General features: G+C 55.0%; 2 protein-coding genes across 3 annotated transcripts in view; one reads left to right on the top strand and one right to left on the bottom strand.

The window, feature by feature from the left end:
• The first annotated feature begins 672 nt into the window (after window positions 1-672).
• NGB (neuroglobin) lies at window positions 673-6,375 on the top strand. The gene is made up of 4 exons (XM_025392438.1): window positions 673-1,124; window positions 2,532-2,643; window positions 3,272-3,391; window positions 5,187-6,375. Exons 1-4 carry the CDS (start codon window positions 1,036-1,038, stop codon window positions 5,319-5,321), a joined length of 456 nt encoding a protein of 151 aa, XP_025248223.1. The 5' UTR covers window positions 673-1,035; the 3' UTR covers window positions 5,322-6,375.
• A 5,958-nt stretch (window positions 6,376-12,333) lies between these two features.
• TMEM63C (transmembrane protein 63C) overlaps window positions 12,334-20,191 on the bottom strand; it is an 84,171-nt gene continuing 76,313 nt past the window's right edge. Inside the window, exons 23-24 of one of the 2 annotated variants that reach the window (XM_025391470.1) lie at window positions 18,795-18,866; window positions 12,334-15,289 (exon numbers count right to left, since the gene is read on the bottom strand). In XM_025391470.1, the coding sequence (XP_025247255.1) occupies window positions 15,089-15,289; window positions 18,795-18,866 (273 nt within the window). In that variant the 3' untranslated portion in view covers window positions 12,334-15,088. The remainder of the gene's footprint in view (window positions 15,290-18,794; window positions 18,867-20,191) is intronic. The other variant, XM_025391471.1, reaches the window with a different exon arrangement.

Below are 20,191 nucleotides of genomic sequence, written 5' to 3'. Positions count from 1 at the left end.
AACTTCTGCTTTGAAATAGAAGAGTTTAGTTCTAATTGACAGTTGGCCAACTGCACACCCTGAGTGAGGAGCATGGATTCTATCATCTGAACTTCTACTGAAAAATTAAACAGTACTTCTATTTAAAAAAAAAAAAAAAAAAAAAGATTAAAAATCATGGAAGTGGGGAGGGCCCAGGGAGGGGAGAGGTGAAAAATTAAAATTAAAATTAAATCATGGAATGGTAGAATGTTAGAGCTGAACTCCCTCAAGATTCCATCCTGGCCAAGCAGAGCTGGGATTAGAACTTGATCTCAGGGATTTCTAAAGATGGAGTCTCAGAAAAACCCAGGCCTGGCTGGGAATGGCTGTGGTCTTGGCCCTGTCCCTACGGCTGAAAGCCCTGGTGGTCCCCAACGTGTGCTGGTGCCCTAGTCAGACCGAGAACTAGGCCCCTAGGCCGCCTCCCAGGCCTGACCTGCAGGCCAGGTGGGTGGCAAACTCAAATGCCTCCAGCAATGCGTGAGTTGAGGGGCCTGTGGAGAGCGGGCGCACGCAGCGCCTACCTGAGGCGACCAAATTCAACACAGTGCCCTCGGGGCTCAGGAGGAGAAACTGAGGCCTGGAGAGCTTCAGCGATGTCTCTTACGTTCTGCAGGCCGGGCCTTTTGCAAGCCACCAGGTCGTCGCTGGCCAGAGCGGCTGGCGGAGGGAGCGCGCGCCTTACTGGCCTGGAGGGGGCGGGGGCCGCGGCGGCTTTAAAGCGCCCAGCCCGGGCGTCGCGGGGCGGGGCGGCTCTCGCGGCTGCGGGGCGCCGGGCGCAGCGGCCGAGCGGGGTCCCCGGAAGCACAGCTGGGGTGCCTCCACCTACGGCTGGCCGTGCGCCTCTTCTCTCCCGCGCCAGGGAAGGAGCGGCTGCGGCCCCCGCCGGGCGGAGGCACGGGGGGGCGTACGGGGGGCGGAGGGGCCCGTCGCGGAGGAGATGGCGCGGCACGTGAGGTGACGGCGCCCGAGCCCCGAGGGTCCCAGCCACGCGCCCCGCGTCCCCGGGACAGCATGGAGCGCCCAGAGCCCGAGCTGATCCGGCAGAGCTGGCGGGCGGTGAGCCGCAGCCCGCTGGAGCACGGCACCGTCCTGTTCGCCAGGTGAGGGCGGCCCGAGCGCCCGGGGGTGCGGGTGGAGGCTGCCTCGGCGGGAAAGGGGTCACGCGGCAGGACCGGCCCCGAAGGAGGGAAAACTGGCTGCTGCCGGGGCTCTGGGGCGGCTGCCAGATGTGCGCCAGAGGAGCGGGGCGCGGCGACGGATGGCACAGCCCCTCTGCCTCTCTCTCAACCGTGGGCGCCTGTTGCCAACCAGCTCCGCACACCCGGCTCCCAGCGGGGCTCACCGGGCCGGGCGGGGTCTCCTCCCGCGGATCTCCACACATCTGGGCGGGTGGACCTCCGTCCTCGCGCGGGGCCCCCACCCCGCCTTGTGCCTCCTGCGTGTGACTGCAGGGGTGCACCCCGCTGCAGGTATCAGGGTACTGGGGTGCCCCGGGGGCCGGGGAGGGGAGGTGTGCGGGGCGAGCTCCTGCGCCCATGTGTGAGCTGTCTGGCTCCAGGTGTGTGGATTCCTGACAACCAACAAGACAAACCTTTCCGAGGAAAGAGCCAGAGAGCCGCCGGGGAAGGGGTGACAGATGCGGGAGCCTCACCGCAGGGGAGAAGGGTTGGGGGGTGCACAGGCCCCGGGGGGAAGGGAAGGCCAGTCTCCAACCTCAGCTCCCCGTCTCGGTAACCCCTCCGCCATCACCAACCTAGCACTGCTTTCCTCACCGTGGTGTTCCCAATCCTTGGCACCCTCGGGCAGCCCAGAACTTCTGCCCAGGTTTCCGCAAAACCGCCCCCAATACAAAAGGGGAAAAAATTCAGTTACCCGGTGAGACTTCCCAAATGCCAAGGAGAGCCTCTGCTTCTGCCTCCAGACTCCCCCAGCTCACTTTTTTCTCGGGCACCCGCCGTGGCTCCACTACATCCAAGCTGTGTGACTTTAGACGAGTTCTAGCCTCGCCGGGCTTCTGTTTTCTCCTCTGTAAAACTGGGGTAACAGTTGTACCCACTGCTTAGGATGGTGAGGAATACAGTTAAAAGTTAAGCACATGGAAAGTACTCAGCACGGGGTTGGGGGGGGGGGGGAGAGAGAGAGAGAGAGAGAGAGAGAGAGCGCGCGCGAGAGCGAGCGCTCTCCACACAATGTAACTCCAGGTTTCCTGTTTGGGGACATCTTCCTGTCCCAAATCACACCCTTCAGCTATTCATCGAGGGGCTCCTGCGTGCCAGAGGCCCTGGGACACATTTGCCCTTTCTAGGATGCTGCCCAGAGCCAGTAGGTGTGAGGAGGAGGGCACTACCGAAGCTGACTAGGGAGCAGTGCCAGGTGGGAGAGTCTGCTGTGGTTTGCAGCTGAGACCCGGCTCGGCACCCCCGCCCTCTGACTGCAGGACAGCCAGGCTTGCTGGGGCTTGCAGGGGCTCACACCTCAGGGCTAACACCTGGGCCTCACCCCCACAGGCTGTTTGCCCTGGAGCCTGACCTGCTGCCCCTCTTCCAGTACAACTGCCGCCAGTTCTCCAGCCCAGAGGACTGTCTCTCCTCACCTGAGTTCCTGGACCACATCAGGAAGGTGAGAGGGAGGCAGAGCTTCTGTGACCTCTGGGATCCAGCAAAGCACCTCCCTGGTGGAGAATGGGGAAAATGACTTTCTGCCCCAGGCCTAGTTTTACTCCCCTCCTGTTCCCCCAAGCAGGGTATCAGCTCCTTTCCCTCTGGACTGGATTGGTCTGGGACATCAAAATCAGCCTCTTTCCCTACCCTGTGTTCAGAGAGCTGGTCCCAGCCTCTGTCATTGCCTTTGTCCCCTGGCTCCCATAGGTTGTGTTAGCACAGATCCTCGTCATTGGGAACGATCTGCCTTTGAAAACCAGGCTGGGTTTTCTTAGAATCTCATGATTCTCAAAGGGCCTCAGTTTCTCCTTGTCCCGGCAGACAACACTCTCCAGTAGGCGTGTTTAGAGATGTGAATTCCTCAGAGGAGAGAGGCTTCCTTCATGGGTGTAACATTAGTAGTTTGGCCACCATGTATCGTGTGCCCCCTATATGTAGTAGACACAGGCTGCCTTTGACCCCTGATCCTGGAAACTGAGGGTCCTGCTGGCCTCTCTTGCTTTGGGACCCTCATGCCTTGGGCTGTGATTGTGAGAAGATGTGGCTGCTCTGGCCTCTCTGTTTCACTGCTGCCTTGGCCTTGGCAGGTGATGCTCGTGATTGATGCTGCGGTGACCAATGTGGAAGACCTGTCCTCACTGGAGGAGTACCTTGCCAGCCTGGGCAGGAAGCACCGGGCAGTGGGTGTGAAGCTCAGCTCCTTCTCGGTGGGTAAAGGAGCTCTGACTCTCTCCAGAGCTCCTGGCCTGGGGCCACTTCTCTCTCCCAGACTTCCCCTAGCCACCTGTTCTGTCTCCCATTCCCATATCCTTAGATAACCAGGGCTGTGGGCCTGCATCTGTTACCTGCTGTGTGGCCCTGACATGGGCTTGACCTCTCTGAGCTTCCAAGTTCTCTTTTCTGATATGGCTTCTTTTAAAACCATAAAAGTTAAGGAGCCTTTGGGATTAGCTGGTCTGCTTAATTTCCTATTGCTATGTATCAAACAACCCTAGAACTATGACAATGCTTTCCGATTTCTCATGGCTGGGCTCAGCTGGGCAGCTCTTCTGCTCTGCATGGTGTAACTGGAGTTACTTGTGTGTTGTGTTTAGCTGGGAGTTCAACTGAGGCTAGAATGTCCAAGGCCTGTCAGCCTTTGAGCTCTGTCCCTGCGGTTTGTTGTCATTCACTAGTCTAGCTGAGCTTCTTTATAGAATGGAAGCTGAGTTCTGAGAGGGAGTTTTTAGAGGACAGGCCCCAGTGTGCAAGCGCCTATAAAGCCTCTGCTTGCGTCACTCTTGCTAATGTCCCACTGACCAAAGCCACTCACATGGATAAGCCCAGTGTCAATGTGGGAGGACCCTAGTCAAGGGCATGAATCCTTGAGGTGTGGCCCACTGGGGGCAACTGATATGACAGTCTACCAAACAGTCCAGTCACCTTGCCAGATGGTGAGCACCTTGAGGAAGGAGCTGTGTTGGTCTTGTCCTCCTCTCCATCCCCAGCACCAGCACAATGCCTGATCTACCAGGGCTACTGTGGATATTCAGTTAATATTTGTGAGATAAATAAACCTTATTTTATTATGAGTAATAATAGCAAATGAAAGCCATTATCTTTATTTATTTATTTATTTACTTATTTATTTTGGGGACAGAATCTTGCTCTGTCACCCAGGCTGGAGTGCAGTGATGTGATCACAGCTCACTGCAGCCTCAACTTCCCAGGCTCAAGTGATCCTCCCACCTCAGCCTCCCTCATAGCTGGGACTACAGGCATGCACTACCATGCCCAGCTAATTTTTGTAGTTTTTGGTAGAAATGGAGTTTTGCCATGTTTCCCAGGCTGGTCTCAAACTCCTGGGCTCAAGTGGTCTGCCCACCTCGGCCTCCTAAACTGCTGGGATTATAGGTGTGAGCCACTGTGCCTGGCCTGTTATCATTGTAGGCTTCCTGTATACAGATGCTGTGCTAAGAGCTTTTTCTGGATTATCCCATTTAATCATCCCAACAGACCCAGGAGGTGGAGCTTCTACTTTCCCTATATCACTGATGAAGCAGCTGAGGCTCAGAGAGGTTACATAACTTACTCAAGGTCACCCAGCTGATGAAGAGTGGAGTCAGAATCTGCACTCAGGTCTAACTGGCTCCAGAGCCCAGACTCTTAACCCCATCATTGCTGCCTTGCAGATGAGGAAACTCAAGTCAGGGGGCAATGACTTGGTTTGGTCTAAGCTGGAAGGTCTCAGGCAATGTCTTGACCCCACTCATGGGGTGTTTGCAAGACCAAGAGTGGGGTGAAAAATGTGAGGATATAAAGCCTCACATTTAGAGGGAAAGGTGGGCACAATGTGATACCCAAGGATTTGGGTAGGACCCTGCTCAGGAAGCATGGACTCCGTGCAGGAGGAAAAAAAGGCCCAAGAGCCCTAATCAACCCTAGGCCTCAGTTTTCTCACCTGTGGAATGGACCAGTGCCTTCCTGCCTTTGGAAGTGACAAGGTGCCTCTTGCCTCTGCAGACAGTGGGTGAATCTCTGCTCTACATGCTGGAGAAGTGTCTGGGCCCTGCCTTCACACCAGCCACACGGGCCGCCTGGAGCCAGCTCTACGGGGCTGTGGTGCAGGCCATGAGTCGAGGCTGGGACAGCGAGTAAGAGGCGACCCTGCCCAGTGGCCCCCATCTGTTTGTGTCTGTCTGTTGGTCTGTATCTGTTGTAGCCCAGGCTCTCCAAGCTTCCCTGCATCTTGGTCCTTGTCCCCTTGGCCACACTGGAGAGGTGCTGGGGCAGGGCTGGGTCTCAGTCTCCCAGAGTCCAACTGCAGGAGTGGCTTTTCCTCCAGGAAGGGGCTTCTGGGTGTACCCTCATCCCCAATAGCCTCTTTCCTGCCTTTTTTTTTTTTTTTTTTTTTACTTTTTTGGCACTCCCTCTGGCCCTGTGAGGAATGTTTTGGTGGCAGAGGTGGGATGGAGCTGGAAAGGTATGGGGGTGGGAGGGGATGGGGCTCTTCTGTCTGTCCTGCTTCTTCAGGTGAGTGCAGGCCAAGGCAGGGGTGAGATGGCTGAGCTTCCAGCGCTTTCTATCTTACTTGCCCAGTCCCTTCACTGCTTTCCTGCCCCAAGATGGCTTGCTTTTCACAAATAAAGAGAAAGGCAACTTTAGCCTTCTTGGTGGAATCCCAGGCGTGGGAGCAGAATCAGAACTGCCAGGGAAGGGAAGGGGGACCTGGGTCTCAATAGGGCTCATCTCAGTCATGCAGGCTGTGCAGATGCCCTGACAGGGTTGGTTTCCTTTGGCATCATTCCCTTTCCCTCGTTCAGTACTTCTGCCAGGAACTCCCTGACTATTCCGCTGCTGCGGGAACCCAGCTAGCTGGCCAGGTGGGGAGGGGCTGGGGACTGGCCAGGAAGGAGGGGTGACTTCATCCCAGAGAGACCCAAGTTCCCCCAGCCCTTCATCACCAACCCGCTCCTGCAGGAGTGAGTCTTACCTCCCCGGCCCTCCTTTCTGGCTTAGCCTGCAGCGACTGTGAGGCCACAGCTTCTCAGATTCACTGCCCGCTGTGTGCTGGTACTCAGGCAGCTGGAGAGAAGGCAGCTGCGGAGGCCCTTGCCCTCACCCCAGCCGTCTGCACTTTTACCGTTTGCTCTGTGCTGTCTGTGATCCTATAAACTCATGAGAAATAAACTGGTACTGTGTGCCTCTCTGACCCTTGGGCCTGGTCTTTTCTTGGGTCTTGGCCTGTGCCAGATGAAGCTGCAGGGCAGCGGATCTCAAGGCGGGATGGGAGGATGGAGTCAAGGAGGCCAAGGCCTGGGAGGAAGCTCTGGGAAGCCAGTGGCAGACATCTGTGGGATCTGTGGCCCAAACTGGCTGGCAGGTCACAAACCCAGCTCTTCTTCCTCCTGGGCACACAGCTGGATGTCATGCAGCCACCCTTGCAGTTAGGTGGGGTGTGTGACTGGGCTCTGGCCGCTGGACCATGCAGATGTGTGTGCCACTCCCAGGCCTGGTCCCCCAAAACTCCTGCATGCTCCTCCATGCTCTGTCATCCTTCTGCTGGTGTGATACAGACCTCACAGAGACCATGAGGGCTACGTGTTAAACATGGCAGAGCCACAGGTGAAAGGAGTCCTAACCCTGAATCGCTGCTTGGAGGAAGGTGTCCATTAATCAGAATCACCCATTTTGAGTTTTATATGAAAGAGACAAATTTCTCTTGTGCTTATGCCATTATACATTTTGGGGTTAGTTAAACCCATACCCAGACTGATCCATGGTCTGAAGCAGGTCATTGGTCATGGGCTTGGGACCCCACAGGCTGTGGGCTAGAAAGCCAGCCAGGGATGTAGGGAGGAGGAACTGCATTGAGTGGGCATGATAGGAGCAGGTTTGGGGTTACCTCCACGTGTTCCAGCCTCAGCAGTGGATCCAGAGCCCACGCATGGCTGCAAGGCCTGTGCCTGGGCTGGCTGTCCTCACCCTAGGCTTCCAGTTTCTCAGTTGACACTGAATGTAGCAGATGCCCATGGGGCCTTGCCAGCTCCCAGATGGGGCCTCGTTTTCTTTAAGCTCAGATGCCAGGCCTGCCAGGCTATGTGATGGCAGGCACTGGGTCTGCAGCATGTTAGGAACTCCTTGCCCTCTGTGGTGCCCAAAGCATTTTCTGGAGCCCTACAGGCTCCAATGAGGCAGGGCCTCATCTGCTGCATGACCTATTAATGGGTCAGGCTCAGGTGTCCATGTCTGGCCCACAGCTCTTGAGGTGGCCTGGCTTTGGAAAGATCTAATGCCCTCCTCTGACTTGTGTCTGAGTCATCCTAAGCATGGGTGCTTTCACCTTTTCTGAAAGCCACTCTTCTACTTAGGCGTGAGTGCGTGTGTGCATGGGCATGCACTGGTGTGTGTACACGTGTGTGTGTGTACGTGTGTGTATGCACACACGTGTCTGTATCAGGGGAGAATATCCCTTACCTCCTCCTCTGCTCAAGGGCTCAGCCCTCTCTCTCTCCTACATCCCTCCTCTGTCAGCTCATATCTCCCCTCCTATACAAAGAACAGCCCCTCACTTCCTTTCCTCTCCAGCTACCCTTTTGGTTCTTTACTTCCTTCGATAGCAAAACCCTTCTAAAGAGTAGTCTTTCCTTGCTGTTTTCATCTCCTCACTTCTTATGGGAGGATGGGAACCTGCTTCAACCAGGCTTTGTCCCTATTTTCAATCTACTACAGTCAAGGTCACCAACCACCCCCATCTTGCCAAATGTAGGGTCACATCTTAGTCCTTATCTTCCTCTCCTGCTCAGCAGCACTTGAAAAAGTTGGTCATGCCTTTAGTTTTACACTTTTTATTATGGAAAAATGTTAACATACACAAGAATCAAGAGATGAGGGCATCTCCGTGTACCCCAACTGCACCCCCCCCACCACCATTTTTTGTGTTTTTTTGTTTTTGCTGGAGAGTTTTTAAGCAAATTCAAGACTTCATGTTCTTTTACCTGTAAATTATTCCATGTGAATTTCTAGCTGGCACTTTATTTCACATATGAACCCACGCCACCAATATATCTAACAAGACGAACAGTATCTCCTCATCACCACCTAATTCCAATTCCCTGATGGCCCACATTCATCCACATGTAGATTTCCCAGACATCTCTCTGCAGTTGGTTTGTTCAACTCAGGATGCACACTTTGCATTTGATTGTGTCTCTTCACTCCTTCACTTTGGCCCAGCCCCTCTTGCCATTTCCCCTCACCATTGCTGTGTGGGAGAAGCGGGTCATTTGTCTAATGGTCTATCCAGCATTCTCCACTTGGCTGAAGCTGCTTCGTGGCATCTTTTGACTTTACTCCTCTTTACACCACATTTACTCTCAAGCGTGGTTAGAGCTGGGGACGCCGTCCTTCCTTTTTGAGTCCCTCCTGGTTTTCCTTGCCGGTTCTCCTCCTTTATCTTTGTGCTGGCTCAGCCCTCAGACCTCCTCACCTGCACCTGCTCCCATCAAAGTCTCAGCCAGTCCCATGCTTTAATCACCACCCAGGTGCTGATGACTGAAATGAACACCTCCAGCCTGACTCCTGTATCCAGCCACCTCCTTGACATCCCCACATGGCATCTCAACCGGAACACACTCAAGATGGAACTCTTGGGGTTTCCCTTGGCCTTTTTCTTCCCAGCTTTCTCCACCTCAGAAATCAGTGTTTGCTGAGTTCTTCACACTAAAGAACTGGGAGTCATCCTTGCATTCCTGCTTTCCCTCAGACCCCACATCTAATCATCCATGAATCCTTGACCTGTGTTCCAAATTTAACTGCTTCTTTATTCACTCCCTATCCTGGTGCAAGCTACCATATTCTCTCTCCTGCATGCCTCCGACACAGTCCCAACTAGGCTTTTTTTTTTTTTTTTTTTTGAGACAGGATCTCACTCTGTTGCCCAGGCTGAAGTGTGGTGGCATGATCATTGCTCACTGCAGCCTTGAACTCCTGGTTTCAAGGAATCCTCCTGCCTCAGTCTCCCGAGTAGCTGGGACTCCAGGTGCATGCCACTATGCCCCAGCTAATTTTTAAAATTTTTGTGGGGATAGGGTCTTGCTTTGTTGCCCAGGCTGGTCTCAAGCTCCTGGCCCCAAGTAATCCTCTCACCTCAGCCTCCCAAAGTGCTGGGATTACAGGTGTGCACCACCACACCTGTCCTCAACTGGGCTTTCTGCTTCTACTTGTCCCACCCTCGTGACAGTGACCATTTCAGCACAAGGGTTACATGAGTGGTTGCCAGGGGCTGATGGGGAGGAGAGAATGAGGAATTATTGTTTATGGGTATACAGTCTCAGTTTTGCAAGATAAAGAGTTGTGGAGGATGGCTGGTGGTGATGGTTGCACATTATGAATGTATTTCATGCCACTGAACAGGACAGTTACAAATGGTTAAGATGGTGGATGGGTGCGGTGGCTCACGCCTGTAATCCTAGCACTTTGGGAGGCCAAGGTGGGTGGATTGCTTGAAGCCAGGAGTTCGAGACCAGCCTGGCCAATATGGTGAAACCCCGTCTCTACTAAAAATACAAAAATGGTGGTGGCGTGTGCCTGTAATCCCAGCTACTCGGGAGGCTGAGGCAGGAGAATTGCTTGAACCTGGGAAGCGGAGGTTGCAGTGCAATGAGATCATGCCATTGCACTCCAACCTGGGCAACAGAGCAAGACTCTGTCTCAACAACAACAACAACAACAAACAAACAAAAAACCCATCAATGGTTAAGAGGGTGAATACGATTATGTGTACTTTACCACCACCACCACCACAACAAAAAAACCTGGAAAACAAATACCTAAGGGGGTCATCCTCCTCCCCAGAATCCTCCCGGAGTTTCTCAGGTGATGAGTGACACTTGGGAGTCCCAGCGTAGCCTGCACAGCCCATTGCCCACTCAAACCTCGCCCCACCCTCTCCTCCCCTCGCTCACTCTGCCTGGTTCTTTGGGCCCTGCATGTGTGCCCACAGACCCTTTGCTGGCTCTCATGTCTCACCCCCACAGAGCTTGTGCTGGCCCCCCTAGTGGAAAGCATCCCCTCCCCGCCTCCAGGCACCCCCCACCCTTATCCAGCTCTGTCTCTCCCTGACACCCCATTATGTCGGCCTATTTGTTGACTGCAGTTGTCATGTTCTATTGCACAGAAATGGGCAGGCGGTCATGGAAACCACTGGGGCTCTGTGTTTGGAGGGGAGGGAAGAGGGACTGTCTTCGAACCCTCGCTGAAGGTGACAAGGTAGCCAGAAGTCCCCCGACACCTGGTGTGTGGCCCTCGGGCCCACACGGTAGTCATACTTATTGCAAAAGAAGATAATGATGGCAGAAGCGTGCCTGAGCTAGGGAGTTGTCATTTCTAAGCTGGCAATGGTGAGATGCTGCGGCCACCCAGGGCATGTGGTGCCTGAGGCTGGGACTATTTTCCTTATCCACTCACCCCTCCCTGCACACTGGAATCACCTGGGGGACTTTTGTAAAATACAGGGTACTGGGCCCCACCCGAGAAATTGTGGTTTGTTTAGGGATGGGGCCTGGACATTGAGAGTGACTCCCATTTGTGGCTGAGATGGAGAACCTTGGAAATTGAGGCTGAGAGCTGCCGGGCTGCCGCTTGTCCAGGCCGAGGGCCTGGCAGATGTTCTGAAAGCAGCCTCTGTTGAGAAAGCCTAGAAACCTGTCTCCCCATAGACCAGGCTCTCCTCGCCTCCCCAAGGCCTTCCACAGAGCAGACCTAGAAATCTGGAATCGGCCAGCAAGGAGGTTCCTCAGGACAGAAGTGAGCGGCCCCAGGCTTCCCTGGCGGGCCCCATGCGGCCCCAGGCTTGGTTTCTGGGCAGAGGCACGGGGCACTCTCAGGCCCCGCTGCTTCCTCCCTGCACAGCGCTCGGTCACGTGCTCCAATCCTATCTTGGGCACAGCCCAGTGGCGCCACCTCCTGGGGCTCCCTCTTGCCTTGCCCCAGTCCCGTCCCCAGCCCAAGTAAATCCACCTGCAGGCCTCCAGTCCCTCCTTGCCTGCTGAGTGGAGAGAGGATCGACCAATGCTAACCTCCCTGGAGGACGTTCCATCCCTGGGGCAACCGCCCTCCCTCTTCAGCTTCTTTTTCCGTCTCTTTCTCAGTCTCTGCCTGAGAAAGGCCCCTGACAGGTTTGCTGAACCAGTGTCCCAGGCCTGCCATCTGGGGACCCTGGAGCTGCCGGCCCCTGGGAGGGGACCATGAGAGGCCGCAGCAGGGCGCAGCCCCTCCCGTCCAGTCAGGGAGTCTTCATGGCTTCTCTCCTGAGAAGCAGCCCTTGTGGATTTCAAGGGCTGACTTGACTTGGAAAATAATTGTTTTGAGGGGGAGAGGGGACAAGTGGACAGGTCTTGATCCCATGCCCAGGCCCACACCATGGTGGACTTTGAGTCAATGGCCACTGATGGACTGTGGAAGCTTGCGGAGAGGACCCAGCAAGGGAGATGCGAGAAACAGTCCTTAGGCAGCCACCCCGAGACTGTCATCCTCTGTCCCCATAGGAAGCACTATGGGAGGAAGTCTCCCCCTACCCAACACCCACACAAGATTCCCATCCTCTGCCCCCAAACCTGCTCTGCTCAGTCACGAAGCAGAACAGTCCGCCTCATGTCCTCCCAGCCCTACTGTCTGGATGAGGTGGCCAGCCTGGGTGATACAGCTGCTGGAAGGAGGGACAGAACGGGTCTCCTGACCCTGAGATGTGTCTCCCAGGGCAGGGAACTGTTGTCTGCTTGCCACCACAGCTATAACAGCCTTTGCTAACGGGTGTTTCTTATCCCACCTGGCTGCGCCACACACTTCCCTCGTGTCAACCTCTCCCCCACCCAACCTCTCCTCTGCCTCCCCCATCCCCGAAGTCCCCCACCCTCATCCTCTTACAGACCTGAGCCCTGTCTGCCGCTCTTCCTGGGGCCTCAGCTGAAATCTGTGTGTTTTGAAGTCTGGCCGCTAGCCTAGCCCATGGGCCCACTCATGGGGCTCAGCACTCACCAGGGACTTCTACTGCCTCTCGGGGCTACTCTGCTGGCTTCCTGGGTAGCTCAAGGACCAGAAAGTTCTCCCCACTGCACAGCGGAGAAAGGCCAGGCTGGCCCAGATGCAGAGGCAGAGGCAGGGGCCGGAAGAGGCTGGGAGGACTTGTTTATTCAAGGCACGGTCATAGCATTAACAAGAAGGTTCAGCATTCTGGCACATTCCTTTAGTGGTGGTGGCCAAGGTTAGCCCACACCCCCCCACCCCACTGGGGGCCCCAGATGACGCAACGCTGCTGATAGGCACTTTGCTTCCGGGGCAGTGGAGGGTCAGGCAGGTGGGCATGGGGCCACTGGAGGCCTGAGGAGGGCCCCTCCTGGAGGCTCTAGGCAATACCGGTTCCCAGGCGGCAGCTCCTTCCAGAAAGGATTAAGTCGGGGGGTGATTTGGAGGACGGAGTGGGGTGGGGCAGCTGGGAAGTGGCTGGCGGAGGAGTGGGATGGCAGTAGGTGGAGGGAGGGGGGCAATGGACGAGGCAGGTGTGGGCTGAGGCAGGAGGTGCCTGAGAGGGCCTGGATGTGGTGGTGGGGAGGCTAAAGGATGCCCCGCTCCACCACCCTGCAGTGACCATGGGAGGTCCAGATGGAGCCAACTGCCATGAGGCTTTGCTGGTTCCCCTAAGAGTGGACTATGGAACCTTCTCCTTCTCCACATGCTCACCACCTTCTCTCAGAGCCGGGCTACACTGGACCCAGGTTCAGAGGGAGAAGCCCCCAGCCACCCACCACATTGTCTGCCAGGACCTTTCCCATATGTGGCTTCCACAGTCTGGCAGGGGCTTCAGGGGCTGGGGGCAGGCTCCAGCAAGCTGTGACCAGTGAAGGAGAGACCCCAGGCCAGCTTCTGGAGTGTCCCACGCCCCATACACCAAATACACACGATGAGGTCGGGCAGGGTCGGAGCTGGCCACCTCCCCACCATGTGCCAAGCTCCTGCTGGGCCTGACTGCTGCGCTGTAACAGTGTCCTTTCCCCTTGCTGGTTGGTGAAATGCCAGTGGGGAGGGGCCTGTGGGACCTGGGTGTGTAGGGCCTGGGCTAGGATCATGTCCCCCTTAGTCCTAGCCGGACAAGGAATGGGAAAGACAGCCTCTCTCCAGCCAACCCAAGCTCTCTGGAAAGACAGCCCCATGCCAAAATGTGGGCCACGCCCTGGGGGTGCAGCAGTTTCTGCCCATGGAGCACAATTTCTCACCTGCGGTGACGCTTGGAGCGTCTGGGGCTGGGATGGGGCAAAGGTGGGGCAGGGACAAGGCCTAGGTGATCTGAGTTCAGGGCAGCCCTGTGACTGGGGCCTGGTGCAGGTGCTCAGGTGAGATGAGCCCACCTTCAGTAGGTTGGTGCAGGGACCCAGATCTTTGGAGGAGGGGGCTGAAGACGGCCCTGGAGAGCACACAGACCCCATTCAGCTTGGCTTGTTCTGGTTCACTGAGGCCCCCACTGGTCCTTCTCATGTCCTCCCTGGCTGGGCTACATGGTGGTCCCAGTGAGAGCCCATCCCAGAGGCAGAGGCCGGTTCCCCCCAGCTATGGCCAAGGTGCTGAATGTCGCCATCACTGTTTGGAATTCAGCTCCCCCAGGTCTCAGGTGGTGGCAGCCCTGGGAGGGCAGCCTTGCTTCTCCAGAAAGGGCTTCTCCCTGGAGCATGTGACCCTCCCCTCCACCCCACCCCTGGCAGGCCTGGGGCGACATCATGATTGAAGCATCTGCAGTGTCTGGACCAGGCCCACACTGGAGGTCGCTTGGGTGGTCTTCAAGGCAGGGTGCAGGGGCAGTCCCGAGAAGGGAGGAAGGGTCCTACTTGGGACTCAGGTGAAGGTCAGTCCTTCAGTTTGAAGCATGGGGTTCTTACCCTAATGTACTGCCCATCTTGACCAAGCTGGGGGCCCAGGCACTCAGTTGGGTAGGAGGCAGGAGACTCTTTTAAGTGGCCACATCTTTGGCTTTGGGGGGTCTTCTCTTTAGACCCTGGGTCTTGGGGAGGTATAGCTGGTTTCCCACCACCCAGAGTTTTGGGGAGAAAGCCCCCTTCCATGAATTCGGCCCCTGTCTCACCCCACTTTGTGTTACCCAGCAAGGACTAACCAAGGTTTCCTTCTGAAAAATGCACACAAGTCTCATTTGATGAGCCCTGAGTGGTCGCGCTCTAGCTACCCTCGTAAGAATAGAAAGGAGAAGGGCCTCTGCCCTGCTGCTCCTGGGGACATCTGATGAGGGCAGAGGAGCAGGAAGGGGCTGAGTTACCTCTTCTCAGGTCTGCGCTTTCAGTTGGTTCTTCCTCGGGTGGGTGCAGAAACTTTCTGTTTACAGATCCCCACGCAGGGAACCCCGTGATGAGGTGGTCCTCTGTGTCCTGTCAATGTGCCCCGTGCACGTACCTTTGCCTCCTCAGACTGCAGGGGAGGAATGGGCCGGGGCTGGGAGAAGGAGCAGCCGCAGAAGCTCCTTGGAAGGGTAGCTGATGCAGAGTGGTGATGACCCCAGAGAGCCTTCGGCGGCCTCTTTCTGCCTCCTCCCTTAGGAACACCTTCTCCATCGTGGTCCCAGGAAGGGACCCCAGCGTTCAGTCTCTGTGCTGGCGCTCCAGCCACCTCTTTCAAGACATGGGCTTCCCTGTATCCTCCATCCCTTCCCAGGTTCCCTCAGCACTGCCGAGCACCCCCAGTTCCAGCTGGGCAGCAGGTCAGGGCGCCCGTATGGCCCATGGCTGGGGTGGCAGATGTCTCCACTGGGGGCTTCTCAAAGTCTGCAGGAGGTAGTGGGGAGGTCCAGGCCACCCTCCTGCCTCCCCTTGCCAGGCCCTCCCCTGGCTCCTCAACAAGTCGCCAGTGGAGGCCTCAGGTCCCAGTCAGTGGTACTGGTTCTGGCCCTCCAGTTCCAGCCCTTCCTGGAACTGGGCCGAGTCTAGCTCCCTTGCAAAGCCCCTCAGACCACTCTCTTCTTCTCCCTCTTCCGGCTGGTTGTTCATGGTGCCATAGGTGTGCCTGGCTGGGGAGGAGGCGGGGGTCAGGTTCAACTCCGGTTCTTGCAGCACGGTGGCCACATATAGCTGCTTGGGATAGAGACAGGGGACAGGAGCAAGGTCACGTCCGGAGCAAGGCCCTGGGCACACCCTCTCCCCCATGCCCCACCCCCATCGCCTCTGTCTCCTCCAAACCTTGGAGCCTGCCTTCTTCCCCAGCAGCCTGGGTCCTGTCTGCCCCACCTACCTAATTTTTCTTGATCATTTAATGAGCATCCAGGTGCTCCCAGGGCTGCTTTAGTGGCAAGACTCCCCACTCCTAGTCCACTGCTCCTTTAGAACATGTTCCATTCACTCTCGGTTCCAAGTCAAGCCGCATCCAGGGAAGGTGACATGAGGCTCCCCTCAGCTGGGGTCGGAGAGACCCCCTTTCCTGAGCTAGTGTACTTTCTAATATAGCTTCAGCGGCACATTCAGAACACCCCTGGGGTCTGTCACTGGTTGGCCTGTCCTCAAGATGTGGAACTGCAGCCGGGCTCGGTGGCTCACGCCTGTAATCCCAGCACTTTGGGAGGCCGAGGTGGGTGGATCATGAGGTCAGGAGATCGAGACCATCCTGGCTAACACAGTGAAACCCCGTCTCTACTAAAAATACAAAAAATTAACCAGGCGTGATGGCGGCACCTGTAGTCCCAGCTACTCGGGCGGCTGAGGCAGGAGAATGGCGTGAACCTGGGAGGCAGAGGTTGCAGTGAGCCAAGACCGCGCCACTGTACTCCAACCTGGGCGACAGAGCAAGACTCTGTCTCAAAAAAAAAAGAAAAAAAGAAGAAAAAGATGTGGAACTGCTAGCAGAGACTTTGGTCATATGACCTGTCACACCCAGGAATGATCCCCATGCCTGGGACGGCAGCAGACTAGAAAAACACAGGACATACTAGGAAAAAGAGCAATTGTCATCCTCTGAAGTGGCTCTTAAACCATCTCTTTACTTTGAAAACAGGTAATTAGGGAATGGAATGAAACCATCCCCGTAGGAGTTTATTTCAGTGAAACCAAACAGCCCTGGTCAAAGGAATGGTTTTCCTACAAAAGAATCTAGACATTTGCATGGCACCCAGGTAAACCATCTAGATGACCTTTTGGTCATAAAGGGGAAAATGTCAACTGAACCATAGAAAAATCCTTCTGTCATTTCCCTAATTAGAGGGTCATGATGGCATCATTAATGAATGGGAATTAACAGGATGTTACATCTTGAGTATACATTGCAACACTACCTGCAATGTGTTCTAGCCCCATGTTGAACTTGAATCTATCAAGCCATCAGATCTAAATTCCAGTGTTCAGGGAATACAGGAGATCATGGAACCTGTCCTAAGACATCATGAACAGCCAGAAAAATCCAGGTGGAATATTCTGCAGGACTGCTGGCTTGGTCTCTCCAGTCATTTAAAAGGCACTGTGCTAAAATAAAAGGGACATGAAAACCTGATCATGCTAGATTTGATACTGGGTTGGACAAGTTCTAAAAGATACTTCTGGCACAATTAGGGAAATTTGAATATGGGCTGGGTGCTCAAAGAGATCAAAAATTGATATATATGGAAAGGGATTGTTAACTAAAAATGCAGGTTACAAGCCAGGCGCGGTGGCTCACGCCTGTAATCCCAGCATTCTGGGAGGCCGAGGCAGGTGGATCAGCTGAGGTCAGGCGTTCGAGACCAGCCTGGCCAACATGGTAAAACCCCGTCTCTACTAAAAATACAAAATTAGCTAGGTGTGGTGGTGTATGCCTGTAATCCCAGCGACTTGGGAGGCTGAGACAGGAGAATCGCATTAACCTGGGAGACGGAGGTTGCAGTGAGCCAAGATGGTGCCACTTCACTCCAGCCTGAGCAACACAGCAAGACTGTCCCCCCTCAACAAAAAAAGGTTATAAAACAGTATGTGCAGTACTATTTCATTTTAGCAAAACTATGTAAATCATACATAATTATCTGGAAGAGATACACAGTATATAAATATCTGGAAGAATATACACTACCAGCGGTCATCTCTGGGCGGTGGGAATATGGACTTTTTATTTTCTTATTTCTGCTTATCCTTTCCCCCTATAATGATGTGCAATGTTCACATAGCCCTGTTGTAATAAGGCAGGATTTAAAAAATAAATCCTAGTCGTGTTTTTTAAAAGCATAAGCTTTAGAGTCAGATGGACCTGGTTCGAACTTCGTCCTGACACTTCCTTGCTTGGTGCCCTGGAGTCTATATTGACGGAACTTCTGAGCCCCCATTTTGGGATGAAAACCCCTACTGTGTGGGTTTATCAAAAGATTAAGAGCGAAAACAGCAAAGCACCAGGCTCATAAGAAGATTTCAAAAACTTATTGCTAACACTATTCCAAGAGGGGTCCTTTCGGAAGGGTCCCAAGAAAAGAGAGACTTTCTTGCTTTGAAATCCTTGTCGTCTCTTCATTACCGAAGCACCCTCTCCTGTCCCCGCTCAGAGATAATCTGTGCCTGTATACGGGGTTTTTCAAAGTGAGGCAAACGTGACACCCCGGTGACTTGTATACGGGGTTTTTCAAAGCAAGGCAAATCTGGCACCCCAGTGACTTCTGTCCATTTGCTGGTGTTTTGTCTGTGCTTGTGTCACTGTGCACTCACACCCAGCTCTGCCCACAACTAAAGAAAGCCTTGTCTCCCATAGGGCCCTGCCGCCCACGCCGTGTACCCACTGTGCCGAAAACTGTCTTGAGTCCCCCAAGCTCTGGTCTGTCTTCCAGGCCTTTGCACAGGCTGCTCCTCTTCCTTGAAAACTCTTGCCCCACACCCTATTTCACCTGGCACCCCGTATGCCCATTCCTGGGGTCAGATTCGATGCTGCCTCCTCTGGGATGCTTTCGCCAAGTGCCAGCCTGGCACCCTTCTTCAGAGCTCCTCCCAGGAGCCCTGGCCTTGGGGCACGGGCTGACCCCAGTACCCACCTCAGTGCGTTCATTGGTGGCTCTGCAGCTGAATTTGTGGCAGGGATGTGGGTGGGTGCTCATGCCCATTCCCCTCCAGGCTGAGCCACCGTGTGAGAGCCAGCACCCCGCCTGCGGGCCCTGCACTCTGAGCCAGCCTCTCTGCATGCAGACAGGCTCGCTCATTCGGCGTCCCTGCCTTACCAGCAGTGCAGACTTCTAATAGTTCCCTGAAGCTCTGTCTGTGTCGCTCTGCCTGCCCCTGTGCCTCAGGGGCAGCCTTTGGTCCTGAGGCCAATCCTCAGCAGGCCCCCCTGTGTCTACATGACTGAGGTCGCTGTGGTCTTGGCCTCCCTGACCAAGTACTTCCTCTCTGGTTGCCTTCTAGACAATGACGAGTACATGGTGGCTCTTCTCTTTTTCTCACTCTTCATCCAGGGCCACGGCAGCATTTGGACCTGGACCAAGTCCTGCTCCATTAGAGGAGGGAGCCCAGGGGTCCCCTATCTCCTCCCCCGTACCCAGAGTGGGCAGCAAATGCTGGCATCCCCCACGATGCCACTGGAGTAGACCACCCCTGCAAGCACCGCCCTCCCGACCTGTCCCTGGGACTCAGGACTCACGAGGGAGGTGGGCGTGGAGGAGGTGCTGCTCGGCTCCATGTCAAACACCGTCTGGATCTCCTCCTCTTCGGGCTGCAGCAGGGAGAGGTGGTGGGTTACAGGATGGAGGCCTGCTCTTTGCCCCTCCCCCCACACCCAGAGGAACCTCAACTCCACACCTGGGCTTCTCGCCACCTTGGAACTCAACTCATCTTCTGTCTTTCCAGACCTTCAGTCTGGCAAGACTGAGGCCCGGGGGACAGAGAGAGGGCTGGGATGCAAGGGAGTCCCTTCTGGAATGTTCTATTCCCAAGGGCCATTATGGGAGGAAGTAAGCAGAGCTGGAATTGAAGTTCAAAGACAAGCCTGCTTTGACTCCAAGAGAAGCCTTGACTTCAGCACTGTCGTCTTTCCTCCTGGGGCTTCCCCTCTAATTTGGAAAGTGTCCTACACCAACACAGCCTAGGTTCCTGGCCATCCTCCTTCTCTAGCATGGACACCTGGCCAACCCAATCACATAATGCTGCTGTATTAGAAAGACAGAGCCAGCGGGGTCATTCACAAGACCCTTCACTAGTGTGGTGCTCCAGCCAGGCGTGGAAAAGGAAGGCTGGGCAGAGAGGACAGTGGGCGCCTGTGCCCAGAGCCCTGGACACAGAGACACCAGCAGCAAAGAGATCCGTCTCCGAGCCCCTCCTCAGGCTCAGCAGGGTGTCAGTCCTTAAAATCAGCTTTCTTTTCTTTATATACATTCATTTAAAAAGGAAATGATTCACTTTTATAAACAGAAAATTGTATTTCAGTTGCCATAAGCAGAAAGTTAATGTTAAATACGTAACCATGAAAAATGAAAAATTACATTGTGATCCACTGGAAATCATTCCAGTGCCCCAGGATAGATATCCATTCTGGGAAATGCTGAGCTAGAACATACAGTTGTTGGCATGGCTCTAAAAGGGCATGGATTGGCTCCCTTCTCCTAATGATTAGGCTGGACCCACTGCCAACAACCAAAGGAATCATGTGGGGCAGGGGCCACCTCCAAACACGGCCGCCTCAAGTTCAATAGCCTGGGGTCTTAAAGGAGAGAAAAGGACAATCCCCCCTTTTTTGAATCATCATCAACTCCCCCGCCAACCTCCTTTGCTCCATCCTGTCTCTTGACTTCCAGTCCTTGGAGGCTCACAGCTCAGTGACTGCACTGGACCCACATCACAGGAAGGAGGGGCCAGCAGCTTGCAGTTTGGAGGTGTCAGAGGGCAGAAAAGGAGAGGACAGCTGTCTTCTGGATGGGGGCCAGAGCCTAAGCTAGTGCAAGGCATGCACGCATGCACACTGGGCTCCACGCTCTACGTCAGAGAGAAAGGCGAGACCCTTTCGTCCTGTGGTGCTATGGGAGCCCAGGCATGGAGGGTATC

This window comes from Theropithecus gelada, chromosome 7b (genome assembly GCF_003255815.1).
Source record: "Theropithecus gelada isolate Dixy chromosome 7b, Tgel_1.0, whole genome shotgun sequence".
Taxonomy (NCBI): domain Eukaryota; kingdom Metazoa; phylum Chordata; class Mammalia; order Primates; family Cercopithecidae; genus Theropithecus; species Theropithecus gelada.
The sequence above is the reverse complement of the archived record's forward strand: the minus strand, read 5'-3'. Positions and strand labels throughout refer to the sequence as shown.